This window comes from Cherax quadricarinatus, chromosome 41 (assembly GCF_038502225.1).
Source record: "Cherax quadricarinatus isolate ZL_2023a chromosome 41, ASM3850222v1, whole genome shotgun sequence".
NCBI lineage: Eukaryota > Metazoa > Arthropoda > Malacostraca > Decapoda > Parastacidae > Cherax > Cherax quadricarinatus.
The window spans coordinates 492989-511574 of NC_091332.1; the positions used below are offsets into that span (position 1 = coordinate 492989).

General features: G+C 39.3%; 1 protein-coding gene across 2 annotated transcripts in view; it reads right to left on the reverse strand.

Annotated features, from left to right (window-relative positions):
* Polr1B (RNA polymerase I subunit Rpl135) overlaps window positions 1–18586 on the reverse strand; it is a 91261-nt gene that overhangs the window by 35618 nt on the left and 37057 nt on the right. For both annotated transcript variants that reach the window (XM_070092860.1, XM_053786719.2), the window contains 3 exons: window positions 14272–14549; window positions 2014–2211; window positions 526–633 (listed from right to left, as the gene is read on the reverse strand). In XM_070092860.1, the coding sequence (XP_069948961.1) occupies window positions 526–633; window positions 2014–2211; window positions 14272–14549 (584 nt within the window). The remainder of the gene's footprint in view (window positions 1–525; window positions 634–2013; window positions 2212–14271; window positions 14550–18586) is intronic.

Consider the following 18586-nt stretch of genomic DNA (forward strand, 5'->3'; position numbering starts at 1 on the left):
TACTAGGTCACTCTCCCTGAACCGTGAGCTTTATCATACCTCTGCTTAAAGCTGTGTAAACACCCCACGCTAACTCCAAGAGAGCTTAGGACAGGTATGACCACACATGACCACTTAAAGTTGCAGTTTCCAAGAATCTATTGACGATGTTAAGTTAGGACTTACTGTACATACATACACAATAACTGCAAATGAGTGACAACGAATGCAAAACCACCACAGGGGTAAGCTGCATGACAGCTTGCAGGATGACTCCAAAGATACCAACCTGGGGTGATCTTTATTCCTTTCCACTACTGCAGCTCTTGAAAAAAGTGTTGGCTGCAACATGAAAGGCCCAGAGCTGTCACTAAATTTCCTCCTGTGGTTGTTCTGCATATATATATAATTTAGGTATCCATATACATATATATAATTTATTTATTTCTAATTTTGCTATAAATCTCTTGCACATTTTAAATTAAAACAGCCATGTTGAAAAATGAAAAGATATTAAGTACATGTACAGTAAAAGTTTAAACTAACCTGACACTGATACATGTTTCGAGGATTGGGGTTGCAGTCAGAAAATGGTACAAATTTGCCAACATTGCTGAATATAGATGTCTTGTCTACTTCAAGGTGTGTATGAACCTGTAAAACATATCCTCTTGTTTTTATACGTAACTTATCCTCTTATTGTTTTATATGTAACTTTCTGTTTTATTTGAATACATACACTGAATATATTTTTTACTGTATCAGTTATTTCCTACCAAGAAATGAATATGCAAGGAAGGAAATGCTCACACCATAACTCACTCAAAGTATTGGTATCAATGGGTATCAGCAAATTTTAAGGTATAAGTATAATGAAAAAACGGCCAATACCTCTCAGTACTTTTAAAAAATCAACATTACACATATTGAAAAATATTAAAATCAACACTCAAACTCACAGTTGTGAGGGTTACTCTCACACAAGCACACATGCAGGTACACACAAACAAAAGAAAGAAGGACTAGGGATATGATAAAAACATACAAAATACTAAGAAGAATTGATTAACAGGGTGGCATCAGGAACAAGAGCACACAACTGGAAGTTGAAAACACAGATGAGTCAGAGAGATGTTAAGTATTTCTTCAGTCCTAGAATAATCACAAAGTCAAACAGTCTGGAGGGTGGAGTGGTAAAGGCAAGATCCATACATTGTTTTCAGAAGTATAGCAAGGCTTTTGAAGCCAGGAGGGAGTGAACCTTGTAGAGGGTGGTGAAGGGCAGGGTCAGGAGCATAGATTCGATCCCTGCCACTACATACTGGTAAGTACAAATACATGAGTACACAAACACACACAAATACGCAAACACAAAAAACACACAAGAAACATAAAACACATACAAATGCCCAAAAACACGCACAAAAGTATACACATTTAAATACACACCCAAACAAAACACAAAAACACACACATGTCAAGCCCATCCTGCAGCACTGTAGCACTGGATAAAGTGCACAAGCATGCAGCACATCTTATTCTTGAAATAAGTGGCATGACTTACAAGGAGAGGCTAATGGAATTTAATTTAACAACACTGGAGACTAGAAGAACCAAGGGAGATATAACAATATACAAAATACTCAGGGCAATTCATAAGGTAGACAGAGACAGGCTTTTTAAGAGGCAAGAAATGGGAATTCAGGGACACAGCTGGAGGTTAAAGACACAGATGAGGCAGAATGATGTCAGGATTTACTTCTTTAGTTTCTGAGTGGTTAGAAAGTGGAATTATCTAAGTGAAGAAGGTGTAGAGGTAGGCTCCATACATAACTTAAAGAGCAGGTACAATAAGACAAATGAGGGTAGGAGGGAGTGAATCTGGCAAGTAGCAGGTTGAGAGGTGAGGCCAGGAGCCTCATATAGGGAAGTATAAGGCCTCAGGTCAGAAATAGTAACAAGAATAAACCTAGAGAGTAACATGTGATAAAACAAACAGATAATTAACATATCCTGAAGGACTGTACTACAAACCCCTTGCTCAATATATTCAGGAGTAACAGCCACATTAAGATAGAGCTGCTCTAGTGTGCCAATATACTCAATGGTGTACGTCTGAAGGTTGATCACTGGCCGCATCATTCTTCCTACAGATGTCACCAAAAACAAACCTGGATACTGCCCTCCATACATCCGCTTTGGTATGAGTACTATTTCAGTATACTTAAAGATCTGAAAAGTAATACAAGATGATTGTAAAATAAAATATCAATCTGAAATCCCTGACAATGTAAGTTAAATATTAACAATATAAATTTACCAAATAAGGTAAATTATTAATTAGGAAAGGCAAATAATATTTCAAAAACTTTTATAAATGTATAAACTTTTATGTATGTATAAACACAAAAGAAAGCCATTATTGCATAACAATTTGAATGAATCCACAGAATAAACTCATGTACTTATTAACTAACAAAAAAGTGAACTTGTGGTGTGAGCCAAGCACATTACAATTTATTTGGTATTCATCACACACCCACTGGCATGCCCTCTCAACCAGCCAACAAATAATTTAGAATGGAGCACATTATTTAGGGGCCACATTGCCCTATTAGACTGTCCAGTTCAGTCAAGTAATAGCATGAGAGCTTTTGCTCCCAGCAAACTGAGGTTAAGCTTTACCACCTGGCTATGTGGCAGACACTCGTATATACTGCTTGTATACACTCATATTCTCTTGTTCATTGTGAAGTGTAAAACCAACTGTTATGAATGGCTCCTTGTTCTCTGGCTCATCATTATTATACTGTTGATGATTTAACTCTGTAATTACTGTACATATCTTCGAGAGGGCATTCCTAATAGCCCTTATTTTTTTAATAGTCAAATCCACATTAAGGAAAATTCATTAAAAAAATATAATGCACAACAAAAGTCTTTTTTTTTAACACATTAGCCGTTTCCCACCAACGCAGGGTGACCCCCCAAAAGAAAAGAAAAACCCAAAAAGAAAATACTTTCATCAATAAATGCTTTCACCATCATTCATACATAATCACTGTCTTTGCAGAGGCACTCAGATATGACAGTTTAGATATCCCTCCAAACTGTCAATATCTCAAATCCCTCCTTTAAAGTGCAGGTACTGTACTTCCCATTTCCAGGACTCAAGTCCGGCACTAACTGGTTTCCCTGAATCCCTCCACAAACTATTACCCTGCTCGCACTTCAACAACTCGTCAGGTTCCAAAAACCATTCGTCTCCATTCACTCCTATCTAACATGTTCACGCACACTTGCTGAAGTCTAAGACCCTCGCCCACAAAACCTCCTTTAGCCCCCCTAACCTTTTCAAGGACAACCCCTACCCCACCTTTCTTCCCCTACAGATTTATATGCTCTCCGAGTCATTATACTTTGTTCCATTCTCTCTAAATGACCAAACCACCTCAACAACCCCTCTTCAGCCCTCTGACTAATACTTTTAACCCTTTCAGGGTCCAGAGGCCAAATTTCAAAGTGTGCACCAGGGTCCAAGAATTTTCAAAAAATAATTTTGTTACTTTTTCTTACGAAATGGTAGAGAATCTTTTTCTGAAGGTAATAAAACAAAAAGTACAAAATTTGATGGAAAATTGATGAAATTATGCTCTCACAAATTTTGATGTGTCAGCGATATTTACGCATCGGCGATTTTGCCGACTTTGACTCCCATTTTAGTCCAATTATATTACTCCAGTCGACCAAATTCTTAGCTATTTCACTAGTATTACTTCTATTCTATTGATTGAACATCTCCATGTCAACTGTTTCAACTACAAAATAAAGTGATCGGAAATTGGTAATTTGGCCAATTTAATACAAAGTTCAAAATATTCCAATTTCAAAATAGGGTCCAGAATAAACAATACAGGCATTCCTGGCACTAAAGTAACATTTCCTCTGTTCGTTAGTTATGTTTTCAGGCTTAACAAATGAATTCCATTTTGATTTTTTATTCACATAATGAATTTTTATTCAAACCAAAAAATAGAAGATTTACTGTTATGAAATATTGTAATAATTGAATAAATAATGTCACCACATTTGTGAATGTATATCAGACCCACCAGCTGGCGTGTATAAGATGTGTGAGCTCATTTGTTTACTCTTGAACATCGGCAAAAATTTAACATTTCGGCTACACTGAGCTCTGTTTCAAGCCATTTCCAGCAGTAAAACCAATCAAAATCATCTCTATTTCTGTAATATATCTTCCATTCTATCAAATGAGACCAAGAAATCGCAAATACAACTATAAAAAAACATACGAAAAAACACTGCAAAGTCGCTGTTTTAATCGAAAATTATGGTCTCAGTTTTCTTTCTCTCATTATGTAATGTGTGCTGCAGGATTTGTTTTATGTGGTGCACATATACCAGATAGATGTATTCTCTCACATCTAGGCCCAAATTTACCGCTGAGCTCATGGCGTAGATCTACGATTTGGACACTCAACGTAAAGCCGTAGATCTACGGTACGGACCCTGAAAGGGTTAATAATTCCACACCCTGTAGGTAGTAGGTTGGTAGACAGCAACCGCCCAGGGAGGTACTACCGTCCTGCCAAGTGAGTGTAAAATGAAAGCCTGTATTTGTCTTACATGATGGTAGGATTGCTGGTGTCTTTTTTCTGTCTCATAAACATGCAAGTTTTCAGGTACGTCTTGCTACTTCTTCTTACACTTAGGTCACACTACACATACATGTACGAGCATGTATATACACACCCCTCTGGGTTTTCTTCTATTTTCTTTCTAGTTCTTGTTCTTGTTTATTTCCTCTTATCTCCATGGGGAAGTGGAACAGAATTCTTCCTCCATAAGCCATGCGTGTTGTAAGAGGTGACTAAAATGCCGGGAGCAAGGGGCTAGTAACCCCTTCTCCTGTACAAATTACTAAATTTAAAAAGAAAAACTTTCATTTTTCTTTTTGGGCCACCTTGCCTTGGTGGGATACAGCCAGTTTGTTGAACGAAGAACTCCACACCTCCTCCTAATTTCCACACTATAAATTTTCTACATAATATTTACACCACACATTGCCCTTAGACAACATCTACACTGCCTCCAGCCTCGTCCTCACTGCAGCATTTAAAACCCATGCTTCACACCCATATAGGAATGTTGGTACCACTAGAATCTCGTACATTCCCTTCTTTGCCTTCATGGATCAAGTTTTTTGTCTCTAGAGACACCTCAACACACCAACCACCTTTTTTCCTTCATCAGTTCTGTGGTTAAATTCTTTCTTCTTTCTTTCAACACACTGGCCATATCCCTTCAAGGCAGGGTGGCCCAAAAAGAAAAACGAAAGTTTCTCTTTTAAATTTAGTAATTTATACGGAGAAGGGGTTACTAGCCCCTTGCTCCCGGCATTTTAGTCGCCTCTTACAACACGCATGGCTTACGGAGGAAGAATTCTGTTCCACTTACCCATGGAGATAAGAGGAAATAAACAAGAAGAACTAGAAAGAAAATAGAAGAATACCCAGAGGGGTGTGTATATATATATGCTTGTACATGTATGTGTAGTGTGACCTAAGTGCAAGTAGAAGTTGCAAGACATACCTGAAATCTTGCATGTTTATGAGACAGACAAACGACACCAGCAATCCTACCATCATGTAAAACAATTACAGGTTTTCGTTGTACACTCACTTGGCAGGACGGTAGTACCTCCCTGGGCGGTTGCTGTTTACCAACCTATTACCTAAGTGTGGTTAAATTCATCCTTCATAAATCCATCTCCTGACAAGTCAACTCCTAAATATCTGAAAACATTTACTTCTTCCGTACTCCCTCCCTCCAATGTGATATCCAATTGTTCATTATCTAAATCATCTGATACCCTCATCACCTTACTCTTATCTATGTTCACTTTCAACTTTCTACCTTTAGACACCCTCCCAAACTCGTCCACTAACCTTTGCACAGTATCATTAGCAAATAAGTAACTGTCAACTCCCATTTTGTACTCGAGTGTATTTTGTATTTGGGTCACCCTGCCTCAGTGGGAAACAGCCGTAGTGTTAAAATATATATTTTTTTTTTCAACAAACCGGCCGTATCTCACCAAGGCAGCGTGGCCCAAAAAGAAAAACGAAAGTTTCTCTTTTTAAAATTAGTAATTTATACAGGAGAAGGGGTTACTAGTCCCCTGCTCCTGGCATTTTAGTCGCCTCTTACAGCACGCATGGCTTACGGAGAAACAATTCTGTTCCACTTCCCCATGAAGATAAGAGGAAATAAACCAGAACAAGAACTAGTAAGAAAATAGAAGACAAGATAGATATATGTTTGAACATGCAAGTGTAGTGTGACCTAAGTGTAAGAAGTAGCAAGATGTACCTGAAATCTTGCATGTTACAACATGTTATAACATGTGTGAGCGGGTTAGATAGGAGTGAATGGAGACGGATGGTTTTTGGGACCTGACGAGCTGTTGGAGTGTGAGCAGGGTAATATTTTGTGAAGAGATTCAGGGAAACCAGTTAGCCGGACTTGAGTCCTGGAAATGGGAAGTACAATGCCTGCACTTTAAAGGAGGGGTTTGGGATAGTGGCAGTTTGTAGGGACTTCTAACCTGTCATATCTAAGTGCCCCTACAAAGACAGTGATTATGTATGAGTGAGGTGAAAGTGTTGAAGATGAAGAGGAGGGGTTGAAGAGGGTTGGAATAGTTTTAAAAATGCAGTATTAGAATGCGGGGCAGAAGTTTGTGGTTATAGGAGGGTGGGTGCAGGAGGAAAGAGGAATGATTGGTGGAATGATGAAGTAAAGGGTGTGATAAAAGAGAAAAAGGTAGCTTATGAGAGGTATTTACAAAGCAGAAGTGTTATAAGAAGAGTAGAATACATGTATATGGAGAGTAAAAGAAAGGTGAAGAGAGTGGTGAGAGAGTGCAAAAGGAGAGCAGATGATAGAGTGGGAGAGGTACTGTCAAGAAATTTTAATGAAAATAAGAAAAAATTTTGGAGTTAAACAAGTTAAGAAAGCCTAGGGAACAAATGGATTTGTCAGTTAAAAACAGAGTAGGGGAGTTAGTAGATGTGGAGATGGAGGTTTTGGGTAGATGGCGAGAATATTTTGAGGAACTTTTAAATGTCGACGAAGAAAGGGAGGCGGTAATTTCATGCACTGGCCAGAGAGGTATATCATCTTTTAGGGGTGAAGAAGAGCAGGATGTGAGTGTGGGGGAGGTGCGTAAAGCATTACGTAGAATGAAAGCGGGTAAAGCAGCTGGAACTGACGGGCTCATGACAGAAATGTTAAAAGCAGGGGGGGACATAGTGTTGGAATGGTTGGTATTTTTGTTTAATAAATGTATGAAAGAGGGGAAGGTACCTAGGGATTGGCAGAGAGTGTGTATAGTCCCTTTATATAAAGGGAAGGGGAACAAAAGAGATTGTAAAAATTATAGAGGAATAAGTTTACTGAGTATACCAGGAAAAGTGTACGGTAGGGTTATTACTGAAAGAATTAGAGGCAAGACAGAATGTAGAATTGCGGATGAGCAAGGAGGTTTTAGAGTGGGTAGGGGATGTGAAGATCAAGTGTTTACATTGAAGCATATATGTGAGCAGTACAGTGGACCCTTGACCAACGATGGCATCGTCTAACGTTAAATCCGACTAACGATACATGTTAACGCTAACATGTTGCCTCGACTAACGCTAAAAAACTCGACTAACGATATTCGTACTCGGGTACCAATTAATATCGTTAGTCGAGGGTCCACTGTATTTAGATAAAGGTAGGGAAGTTTTTATTGCATTTATGGATTTAGAAAAGGCATATGATAGAGTGGATAGGGAAGCAATGTGGCAGATGTTGCGAGTACAGTGGTCCCTCGATAATCGTAGGGCTCGACAGTCATAATTTTCGGAAATCGTAACGATATTTTCGTCAAAACATTGGCTCGCTAATCGTAGATTGACTCGTGAGTAGTCATTCGTCCGGGACGTGTACTCACGCTCTGAGCCGCCCCGGCCTCCCTTCCTAGCCAGTGTAGCATTGTTTACCAGTGAGCGACGGTCCCCTCACTTGCTCATACGAAATATTTCATAATGCTATTCCATTCATTTTAGTGCTTGCAACTACTAAACAAGCTACCATGGCTCCAAAGAAAGCTCCTAGTGCCAAGCCTTTGGTAAAGAAGGTGAGAAATATGATTGAATTTAAGAAAAACATCATTGAACAATATGAAAATGGCGTACGTATGGCCGAACTGGCCAGGATGTTTAACAAACCCCATACAACCATAGCTTCCATCATGGCCAAGAAAAAGGAAATCAAGGATGCTGTTGTTGCAAAGGGGGTAAATATGCTGACAAAAATGAGATCACCAGTACTCGAAGAGGTTGAGAAGTTATTATTGGTGTGGATAAACGAGAAACAATTAGCAGGAGATAGTCTTATGACGTCGATTATTTGTGAAGAGGCTAGGCAGTTGCACGACGATCTGGTAAAGAAATTGCCTGCAACTAGTGGTGATGTGAGTGAATTTAAGGCCAGCAAAATATATGCATGAATTCAAGGAGTACATAGAGGCTGAAGGACTGAAACCTGAACAAGTGTTCAATTGTGACAAAACAGGCCTCTTTTGGAAGAAAATGTCAAAGAGGACCTACATTACTCAGGAGGAAAATGCACTGCCAGGACACAAGCCTATGAAAGACAGGCTGATGCTCATGTTCTGTGCTAATGCTTGTGGGGATTTCAGAGTGAAGCCGTTACTAGTGTACCATTCTGAAAATCCCAGTGTTCAGGAAAAACAATGTTATGAAGAGTAAATTGTTTGTGTTTTGGAAATCTAATAGCAAGGCATGGGTCATGAGGAAAATTTTCGTCAAGTGGTTCAATGAAGTGTTTGGCCCTAGTGTGAAGAATTACCTCCTGGAAAAGAAATTGGATCTCAAGTGCCCCCTAGTAATGGACAATGCACCTGCTCATCCTCCAAACTTGGATGACCTAATTTTCGAGGAGTTTGGGTTCATCACAGTAAAGTTCTTGCCCCCGAATACCACTCCTCTCCTCCAGCCCATGGACCAGCAGGTCATTGCAAACTTTAAAAAACTCTACACCAAAGCAATGTTTCAAAGGTGCTTGAATGTGACCTCAGACACTCACTTGACCCTAAGAGATTTTTGGAGAGAATACTTCAGCATCCTCCATTGCATAATCCTTATAGGTAAGTCTTGGGAGGGAGTGACCACCAGGACTTTGAACTCTGCTTGGAGAAAATTGTGGCCAGATTGTGTCCACAAGAGGGATTTTGAAGGATTTGGGGTTGACCCTGATGAGCCTATGTCAGTTGTTAAAGCTATTGTGGCACTGGGGAGTTCCATGGGGTTGGATGTGAGTTTGGAGGATGTGGAAGAGTTGGTGGAAGACCACAATGAAGAGCTCACCACTGAGGAGCTGCAAGAGCTTCAGCAGGAAGAGCAACAGATCGCAGCTCAGAATCTTGCTGCAGAGGAGGAGGAAGAGAGATGGAAGAAGTTGCCTTCTTCAGAAATTAAGGAGATTTTTGAAATGTGGGGTAAGATGGAAAGATTTATGGAGAAACATCACCCTGACAAGGCTGTTGCAAGCCATGTTGGCAACATGTACAGTGAAAAAGTCTTGGCCCATTTTAGGAAAGTGTTAAAGAGACGCCAGAAACAGAGCTCTCTGGACAGTTATTTTGCGAGACAGGACTCCAGTGACTCTCAAGCTGGTCCTAGTGGCATTAAGAAACATAGAAGAGAAGTAGCCCCAGAAAAGCAATTGGTACCTGAGGTGTTGATAGAAGGGAATTCCCCTTCCAAACTGTAACTAATCCAATCTCTCTCCACCAACAGTCTTCTGTACACTAAGAAGAATCGCCAATAAAGGTAAGTGTTATGCTGTTAATGTTTCATTCATCATGTCCCATTGTATTGTTTATGTACTACATCTATATTTCACATAAAATTTTTTTTTGTTTTAGTACTTCTGGGTGTCAGGAACGGATTAATTGTATTTATATTATTTCTTATGGGGAAAATTTATTCGAAAATCGTAAATTTCGATAATAGTAACACTTCCAGGAACGGATTAATTACGATAAACAAGGGACCACTGTATATGGAATAGGTGGTAAGTTACTAAATGCTGTAAAGAGTTTTGATGAGGATAGTGAGGCTCAGGTTAAGGTGTGTAGAAGAGAGGGAAACTACTTCCCGGTAAAAGTAGGTCTTAGACAGGGATGTGTAATGTCACCATGGTTGTTTAATATATTTATAGATGGGGTTGTAAAAGAAGTAAATGCTAGGGTGTTCAGGAGAGGGGTGGGATTAAATTATGGAGAATTAAATACAAAATGGGAAGTGACAGTTACTTTTTGCTGATGATACGGTGCTTATGGGAGATTCTAAAGAAAAATTGCAAAGGTTAGCGGACGAATTTGGGAGTGTGTGTAAAGGTAGAAGTTGAAAGTGAACATAGAAAAGAGTAAGGTGATGAGAGTATCATATGATTTAGATAAAGAAAAATTGGATATCAAATTGGGGAGGAGTATGGAAGAAGTGAATATTTTCAGATATTTGGGAGTTGATGTGTCAGCGGATGGATTTATGAAGGATGAGGTTAATCATAGAATTGATGAAGGAAAAAAGGTGAGTGGTGCATTGAGGTATATGTGGAGGCAAAAAATGTTATCTATGGAGGCAAAGGAGGGAATGTATGAAACTATAGTAGTACCAACACTCTTATATGGGTGTGAAGCTTGGGTTGTAAATGCTGCAGCGAGGAGGCAGCTGGAAGCAGTGGAGATGTCCTGTCTAAGGGCAATGTGTGGTGTAAATATTATGCAGAAAATTCGGAGTGTGGAAATTAGGAGAAGGTGTGGAGTTAATAAAAGTATTAGTCAGAGGGCTGAAGAGGGTTTGTAGAGGTGGTTTGGTCATTTAGAGAGAATGGATCAAAGTAGAATGACATGGAGAGCGTATAAACTGTAGGGGAAGGGGCCGTCCTCGAAAAGGTTGGAGGGAGGGGGTAAAGATGTTGTGGGCGAGGGGTTTGGACTTCCAGCAAGCGTGCATGAGCGTGTTAGATAGGAGTGAATGGAGACAAATGGTTTTTGGGATCTGACGATCTGTTGGAGTGTGAGCAGGGTAATATTTAGTGAAGGGATTCAGGGAAATCGGTTCTTTTATATAACCGGACTTGAGTCCTGGAAATGGGAAGTACAATGCCTGCACTCTGAAGGAGGGGTTTGGGATATTGACAGTTTGGAGAGATATATTGTGTAATTTTATACATACTTATATACTTCTAAACTGTTGTATTCTGGGCACCTCTGCAAAAACAGTGATTATGTGTGAGTGAGGTGAAAGTGTTGAATGATGATGAAAGTATTTTCTTTTGGGGGATTTTCTTTCTCTTTGGGTCACCCTGCCTTGGTGGGAGACAGCCGACTTGTTGAAAAAAAAAAAAGTACATGTATATTTTTTTTTTCAACAAACCGGCCGTATCCCACCGAGGCAGGGTGGCCCAAAAAGATTAACAAAAGTTTCTCTTTTTAAATTTAGTAATTTATACAGGAGAAGGGGTTACTAGCCCCTTACTCCTGGCATTTTAGTTGCCTCTTACAACATGCATGGCTTACGGAGGAAGAATTCTGTTCCACTTCCCCATGGAGATCAGAGGAAATAAACAAGAACAAGAACTAGTAAGAAAATACAGTGGACCCCCAGTTATTGGCCGGTTCTGTTATCGGCCAACTCAGTGATCAGCCGGTTTTTCAGTGCCCAGTTATCGTCCATTAATTCGGTGAATGGCCGTTTGGGACGCGTTTGTCCGCCGGCCCCAGCAGCTTGAGCATCAGTTTGGCTGTGTCTCTGGGCGTGTGAGGAAGCTTCTGCTTATTCATCCAAACATTTTGCTATAATCCATTGCTTTTTGTGGTTATTGATTGAGTGCAACTACAAAATAAGCAACCTTGGGCCCAAAGAAACACAATACATAGTATATAAAAAACATGCATTGTTTATATGCAATGTATATTTAATAATATTCACTGGTACATTAAATGTCTTATTTTACGTTAATATAGACATTTTCATTAATCTGTCTATGATATTTTCTTCAAAATTATATAAGAAACACTTAACATATCATGCAGCATATAAACATAGCATATAAACATGCAATGTTTATATGTTATCAAGTGGAGAGTCGGATGGAGAGTAAATATTACATTTTCTCTGATGCAGCGTTAGAAAAAACTGAATCTGGCGACTGGTGCAATAATCGCCCTTCATATGAGTTTCTTTATAATTCTTGGCATGAATTATTCATTACTTCTCCCTTTGTTTATCATGGCATCTAAAAGTAGTTGTTAGAAATGATTCAACTCAGTGAACATGGTAATAACATGGCTGTGTAATGTAACAATATGGCTGTGTAGTGTAATAATATATCTTTGTAGTGTAGCTCAGGGGATGGGGCTACATACATGTACTGTACCTACATCTACCACTACCTACACTGACTTCCTACAAATAAATACTACTCACCTCTTGCCCTACATTAAGACTACAAGTATTTTAAGGTAAATAATCAATGTACTGTAGCAGTAAATGAGAGAGATTAAAGAGGTGTGTGCAATGTAGATTAGGGTGCACACTTTTGTAGAGAAACACCACCCTGACCAAGCTGAAACAAGCCATATCTGCAACATGTTCAGTGACAAAACCCTGTCCCACTTCAGGGAAATCTTAAAGAGATGCCAGAAACAGACCTCTATGGACAGATTTGTTGTGCAACAGGGGTCCAGTGACTCTCAAGCTGGTCCTAGTGGCATCGAAAGACAAAGAAGGGAAGTAACTCCAGAGAAGGCTTTGCTACCTGAAGTCTTTATAGAGGGGGATTCCCCTTCCAAACACTAACCCCTCTCTCTTTCCTCTTCCCTATCTTCCAGAAGCCAGCATTAGCCTTCAATAAAGGTATGTAATACTTACATAATTGTTAAAAAAATTAATTTTTTGTGAATATTTTTGTTTGGAGCAGATTAATTGTATTTCTATTAATTCTTATGGGAAATATTAATTTGGTTTTTGGCCATTTCGGTTATCGGCCGACCTTCTGGAACGGATTTCGGCCAATAACCAAGGGTCCACTGTAGAAAAAAACCCGGAGGGGTGTGTATATATAAGCTTGTATATATAAGCTTGTATATGTATGTTAAAGTGGGAGTTGTCACAGTTGCATTTGCTGATGACACTGTGCTCTTGGGTGATTCTGAAGAGAAGTTGCAGAGATTGGTGGATGAATTTGGCAGGGTATGTAAAAGAAGAAAATTGAAAGTGAATACAGGAAAGAGTAAAGTTATGAGGATAACAAAAAGATTAGGTGATGAAAGATTGGATATCAGATTGGAGGGAGAGAGTATGGAGGAGGTGAATATATTCAGATATTTGGGAGTGGACGTGTCAGCAGATGGGTTTGATAGGACTGAATGGAGACAAATGGTTTTTAATACTTGACGTGCTGTTGGAGTGTGAGCAAAGTAACATTTATGAAGGGATTCAGGGAAACCGGCAGGCTGGACTTGAGTCCTGGAGATGGGAAGTACAGTGCCTGCACTCTGAAGGAGGGGTGTTAATGTTGCAATTTAAAAACAGTAGTGTAAAGCACCCTTCTGGCAAGACAGTGATGGAGTGAATGATGGTGAAAACTTTTTTTTTTCGGGCCACCCTGCCTTGGTGGGAATCGGCCAGTGTGTTAATAAATAAAAAAAAAAATGTATGTGTAGTGTGACCTAAGTGTAAGTAGAAGTAGCAAGACATACCTGAAATCTTGCATGTTTATGAGACAGAGAAAAGACACCAGCAATCCTACCATCATGTAAAACAGGTATGTACAGGCTTCCGTTTTACACTCACTTGACAGGACACTAGTACACCTCCCTCGGCAGTTGGATTCAAGGAAACCTGTTATTTTTATATAGCCGGACTCGAGTACTGGAGGTGGGAAGTACAATGCCTGCACTTTAAGGGAGGGGTTTGGGATATTGGCAGTTTGGAGGGATATGTTGTATATCTTTATATATGCTTCTAAACTGTTGTATCTGGGCACCTCTGCAAAAACAGTGATTATGTATGAGTGAGGTGAAAGTGTTGAATGATGATGAAAGCATTTTCTTTTTTGGTCACCCTGCCTCGGTGGGAAACGGCCAACTTATTAAAAAAAAAAAAACTTATGTAAGTATAACATTAAACTCACCTCTTCTTGAGTTTTCATTATTCTAAGTTTCTGTGCAAATTCCTCAGATTCATCTCTTCTGATATAGCCAATCAAACAGCCATCTTTAACCACTTCTAAGCACTCAGCATATGGAGCTAAAGGAGAGCTATGAATTGGTGTCATTCCAAGTTTAGTCAGTGCTAGGCCTAAAGCTGAAGGGCTCTTAGGAGTATGATTGAGAACTATGCAGTTTTGTGCCAAGTGATTCAGTAGGCCACACGGTGCCCCATCAGGTGTGTGCACTGGGCAGATGAAGCCTAAAATATACAATAACGTACAATTATATTAATTTACAATTCCAAAATCCTGTTACAGGCCCTCATCTGGAAGGTGCAAGAGGCCAATAAGGACACATGAAATTCTTGAAATTGCTTCTAACCAACAGGGTAACCCATTATCCTCAAGTAATCAACCAGAAACCTCAAACTTCTTCCCAAGGAATGTGAGATGAGATAAGATGTAAACCAGTGTGGTTCCAGATTTAAGAACAGGTGGTTCCCAACTGCTCATAAGTAGGAATAATGACTCTTTGGACTGACTTTCAAAAAAAATCATAAAAGCTATGAAGGTTATGGCAAAAGACATAGTAAAAAGGTCTCAGAAAGGGCCTATCTAAAACATACTAGAAGCACATACAAATTCTTCCAGTTTTTCTTTGTTGGAATATGTAGACTGTTTAAAGCCATTCAATTTATTCCTTAAGAGGACTTCCACACTCACTCAGAGACAAGACCCCAACATTCCTCCGGAAACTCTACATCATCTCAACATAAGGACATGCAAAGAAAATAATAAATTTGCCCCCACATGTTAGTAAATATTTGTTACCTTGAGTATACCTGGAAGGTGTTCCAAGGGTCAATGCCCCTGTGGCCTGGTCCATGACCAGACCTCATGGTGGATCAAGACCTTATCACCCAGGCTGTTACTGCCGGCCACACACAAACCAATGTATGAACCACAACATGACTAGTCAGGTACTGACTTTAGGTGTCTGTCCAACTCCTTTTTCAACACAGCCAGGGGTCTACTGATAATCCCCCTTATGTATGCTGGGAGGGAGTTGAACAGTCTTAGGCCAATGACACTTATTGTGTTGTCTCTTAGTGTACTCATGGCATCCCTGCTTTTCATTGGGGGGATGTTGCACTGCCTGCCAAGTCTTTTGCTTTCATAGAAACTGATTTCTGTGTGCAAATCTGGGACTAGTCCCTCTAGGATTTTCCAAGTGTATATTAATTATCATGTATCTATTTTTTTTTGCTGATGACACTGTGCTCTTGGGAGATTCTGAAGAGAAGTTGCAGAGATTGGTGGATGAATTTGGTAGGGTATGCAAAAGAAGAAAATTAAAAGTGAATACAGGAAAGAGTAAGGTTATGAGGATAACAAAAAGATTAGGTGATGAAAGATTGGATATCAGATTGGAGGGAGAGAGTATGGAGGAGGTGAATGTATTCAGATATTTGGGAGTGGATGTGTCAGCGGATGGGTCTATGAAAGATGAGGTGAATCATAGAATTGATGAGGGGAAAAGGGTGAGTGGTGCACTTAGGAGTCTGTGGAGACAAAGAACTTTGTCCTTGGAGGCAAAGAGGGGAATGTATGAGAGTATAGTTTTACCAACGCTCTTATATGGGTGTGAAGCATGGGTGATGAATGTTGCAGCGAGGAGAAGGCTGGAGGCAGTGGAGATGTCATGTCTGAGGGCAATGTGTGGTGTGAATATAATGCAGAGAATTCGTAGTTTGGAAGTTAGGAGGAGGTGTGGGATTACCAAAACTCTTGTCCAGAGGGCTGAGGAAGGGTTGTTGAGGTGGTTCGGACATGTAGAGAGAATGGAGCGAAACAGAATGACTTCAAGAGTGTATCAGTCTGTAGTGGAAGGAAGGCAGGGTAGGGGTCGGCCTAGGAAAGGTTGGAGGGAGGGGGTAAAGGAGGTTTTGTGTGTGAGGGGCTTGGACTTCCAGCAGGCATGCGTGAGCGTGTTTGATAGGAGTGAATGGAGACAAATGATTTTTAATACTTGATGTGCTGTTGAAGTGTGAGCAAAGTAACATTTACGAAGGGGTTCAGGGAAACCGGCAGGCCGGACTTGAGTCCTGGAGATGGGAAGTACAGTGCCTGCACTCTGAAGGAGGGGTGTTAATGTTGCAGTTTAAAAACTGTAGTGTAAAGCACCCTTCTGGCAAGACAGTGATGGAGTGAATGATGGTGAAAGTTTTTCTTTGTCGGGCCACCCTGCCTTGGTGAGAATCGGCCAGTGTGATAATAAAAAAAAAATCTTTTTCTCCTGCATTCCAGGGAGTACAGGTCAAGGGACTTCAACCATTCCCAGTAATTGAGGTGCTTTATTGTACTTATACATGCAGTGAAAGGTCCCTGTATATTCTCCAGATCTTCAATTTTGTCTACCTTGAAAGGAGCCCATTAGCATACAACAGTACTGCAGCTCAGAGAAAGAGCAGTTTGAAAGGAATCATCACTGGCCTGGGATTCCTAGCTATCCATCCTATCATTTTCCTAGCAGATATAGTAGAGACATTGTTGTGATCTTTGAATGTGACATTCTCTGACATTATCACTCTCAGATCCTTCACATTAGCTCTTTGTTCTAAAGTGTGGCTGGAATTTGTTTTATACTCCAATATATTTTTTATTTCCTCGAGAGATACAATGCATATAGTGGATTTACTCATGTTGGGATGCCTTGATACTGATAAAAGGCTCTTGATCAAAGGAACTGAAGCTATTTTCCTTATTGCTTGGATCAAACCTGATTACCTCCTACTGACATGTGCACTCACTCATCAGTAGTCAAAAAAAAAAAAAAAATTCCGCCTTATTAAAGTTTTCATTTGTATTTGGAATTAGAAAAAATCTATGAAATTTATTTAACCCTTTCAAGAGTACTGTTTAACCACAGAAGAAAGACGAGTCTGCAAAACGACTGTCCGTGGAACAATAAATTTACAAAAATTTCTCAGCAGATCAATTACATATATCATTGGTATTTTATCATTATATGTGACTGGCGTAATAATATTCCTCCTACATTTTTCTACTAAAATATTAATTTCACAAAAATATTTTTCTACTAAAATATTAATTTAACCCCCTTCTGAAATGGTAGAGAATCTTTTTCTGAAGGTAATGTCACCAAAAGTACAAAATTTGATGGAAACTTATGAAATTATACAGACGCAAATTTAGCAGTCCGGGTGCAATTTGTGCAAAGGCAATTTTGCTTACTTTGAGTACTATTTTAGGCCAATTCCATTGCTCCCTTCAACTAAATTCTTAGCTGTTTCACTAGTATGTCTTTTGTTCAACTGATTAAGCACACAAAACCACCCATGAAACTATCAGTACTGTCCTGTAAAGTACACAGAGTTCAGTAATTTGGCCAATTTTACACAAAATTAAAAAAAATCCATTTTAAAAGTAGAATCCAAAATAAACAGTGTAGACATACCAGGCACTAAAAAAACATTTCGTATGTTCATTAATCATTCCTGGTTATAATAAAATATAACCAGGAGTGATTATATTTTAGGAAATTGGCAAAAATCTAAACGTTTCTGCTACTTTGATCCCAATTTCAACTAGTTTTGGTAAAGAAATCATTAAAAATCCTCTCTATTTTTGTAGTACATTTTCCATTCTATCATATGATACCAATAAACATCTAATAAAATCTTAAAACCTATCCTAGAAAACATCTCTAAATCATTCTGTACCCATCATGCTCCACATGGAGCATAATTTTTTATATACTTAGCACACTCACCTTACTGACCCATTCTCTCATATCTAGGCAAAAATTTACCACTCACAGCTTATTTGAGGGGAGATGTACCCAAAACACAGAGCTACGTAAGGGACCCTGGCATCAATAATGTAGATCTATGTGATGGCAACTAAAAGGGCTAATGATATTAATTATTTACATCTTCTTTTAAAAAACCGGCTGAATCCCATAGAGGCAGGGTGGCCCAAAAAGAAAAACGAAAGCTTTTCTTTTTAAATTTAGTAATTTATACACGAGAAGGGGTTACTTGCCCCTTGCTCCCGACATTTTAGTCGCCTCTTTTACAACATGCATGGCTTATGGATGAAGAATTTTGTTCCACTTCCCCATGGAGATAAGAGGAAATAAATAAGAACAACAACTAGTAAGAAAATATAAGAAAACCCATAGGGGTGTGGATATAAATATGCTTGTACATGTATGTGTATGCAAGATTTCAGGTACATCTTGCTACTTCTACTTACACTTAGGTCACACAACACA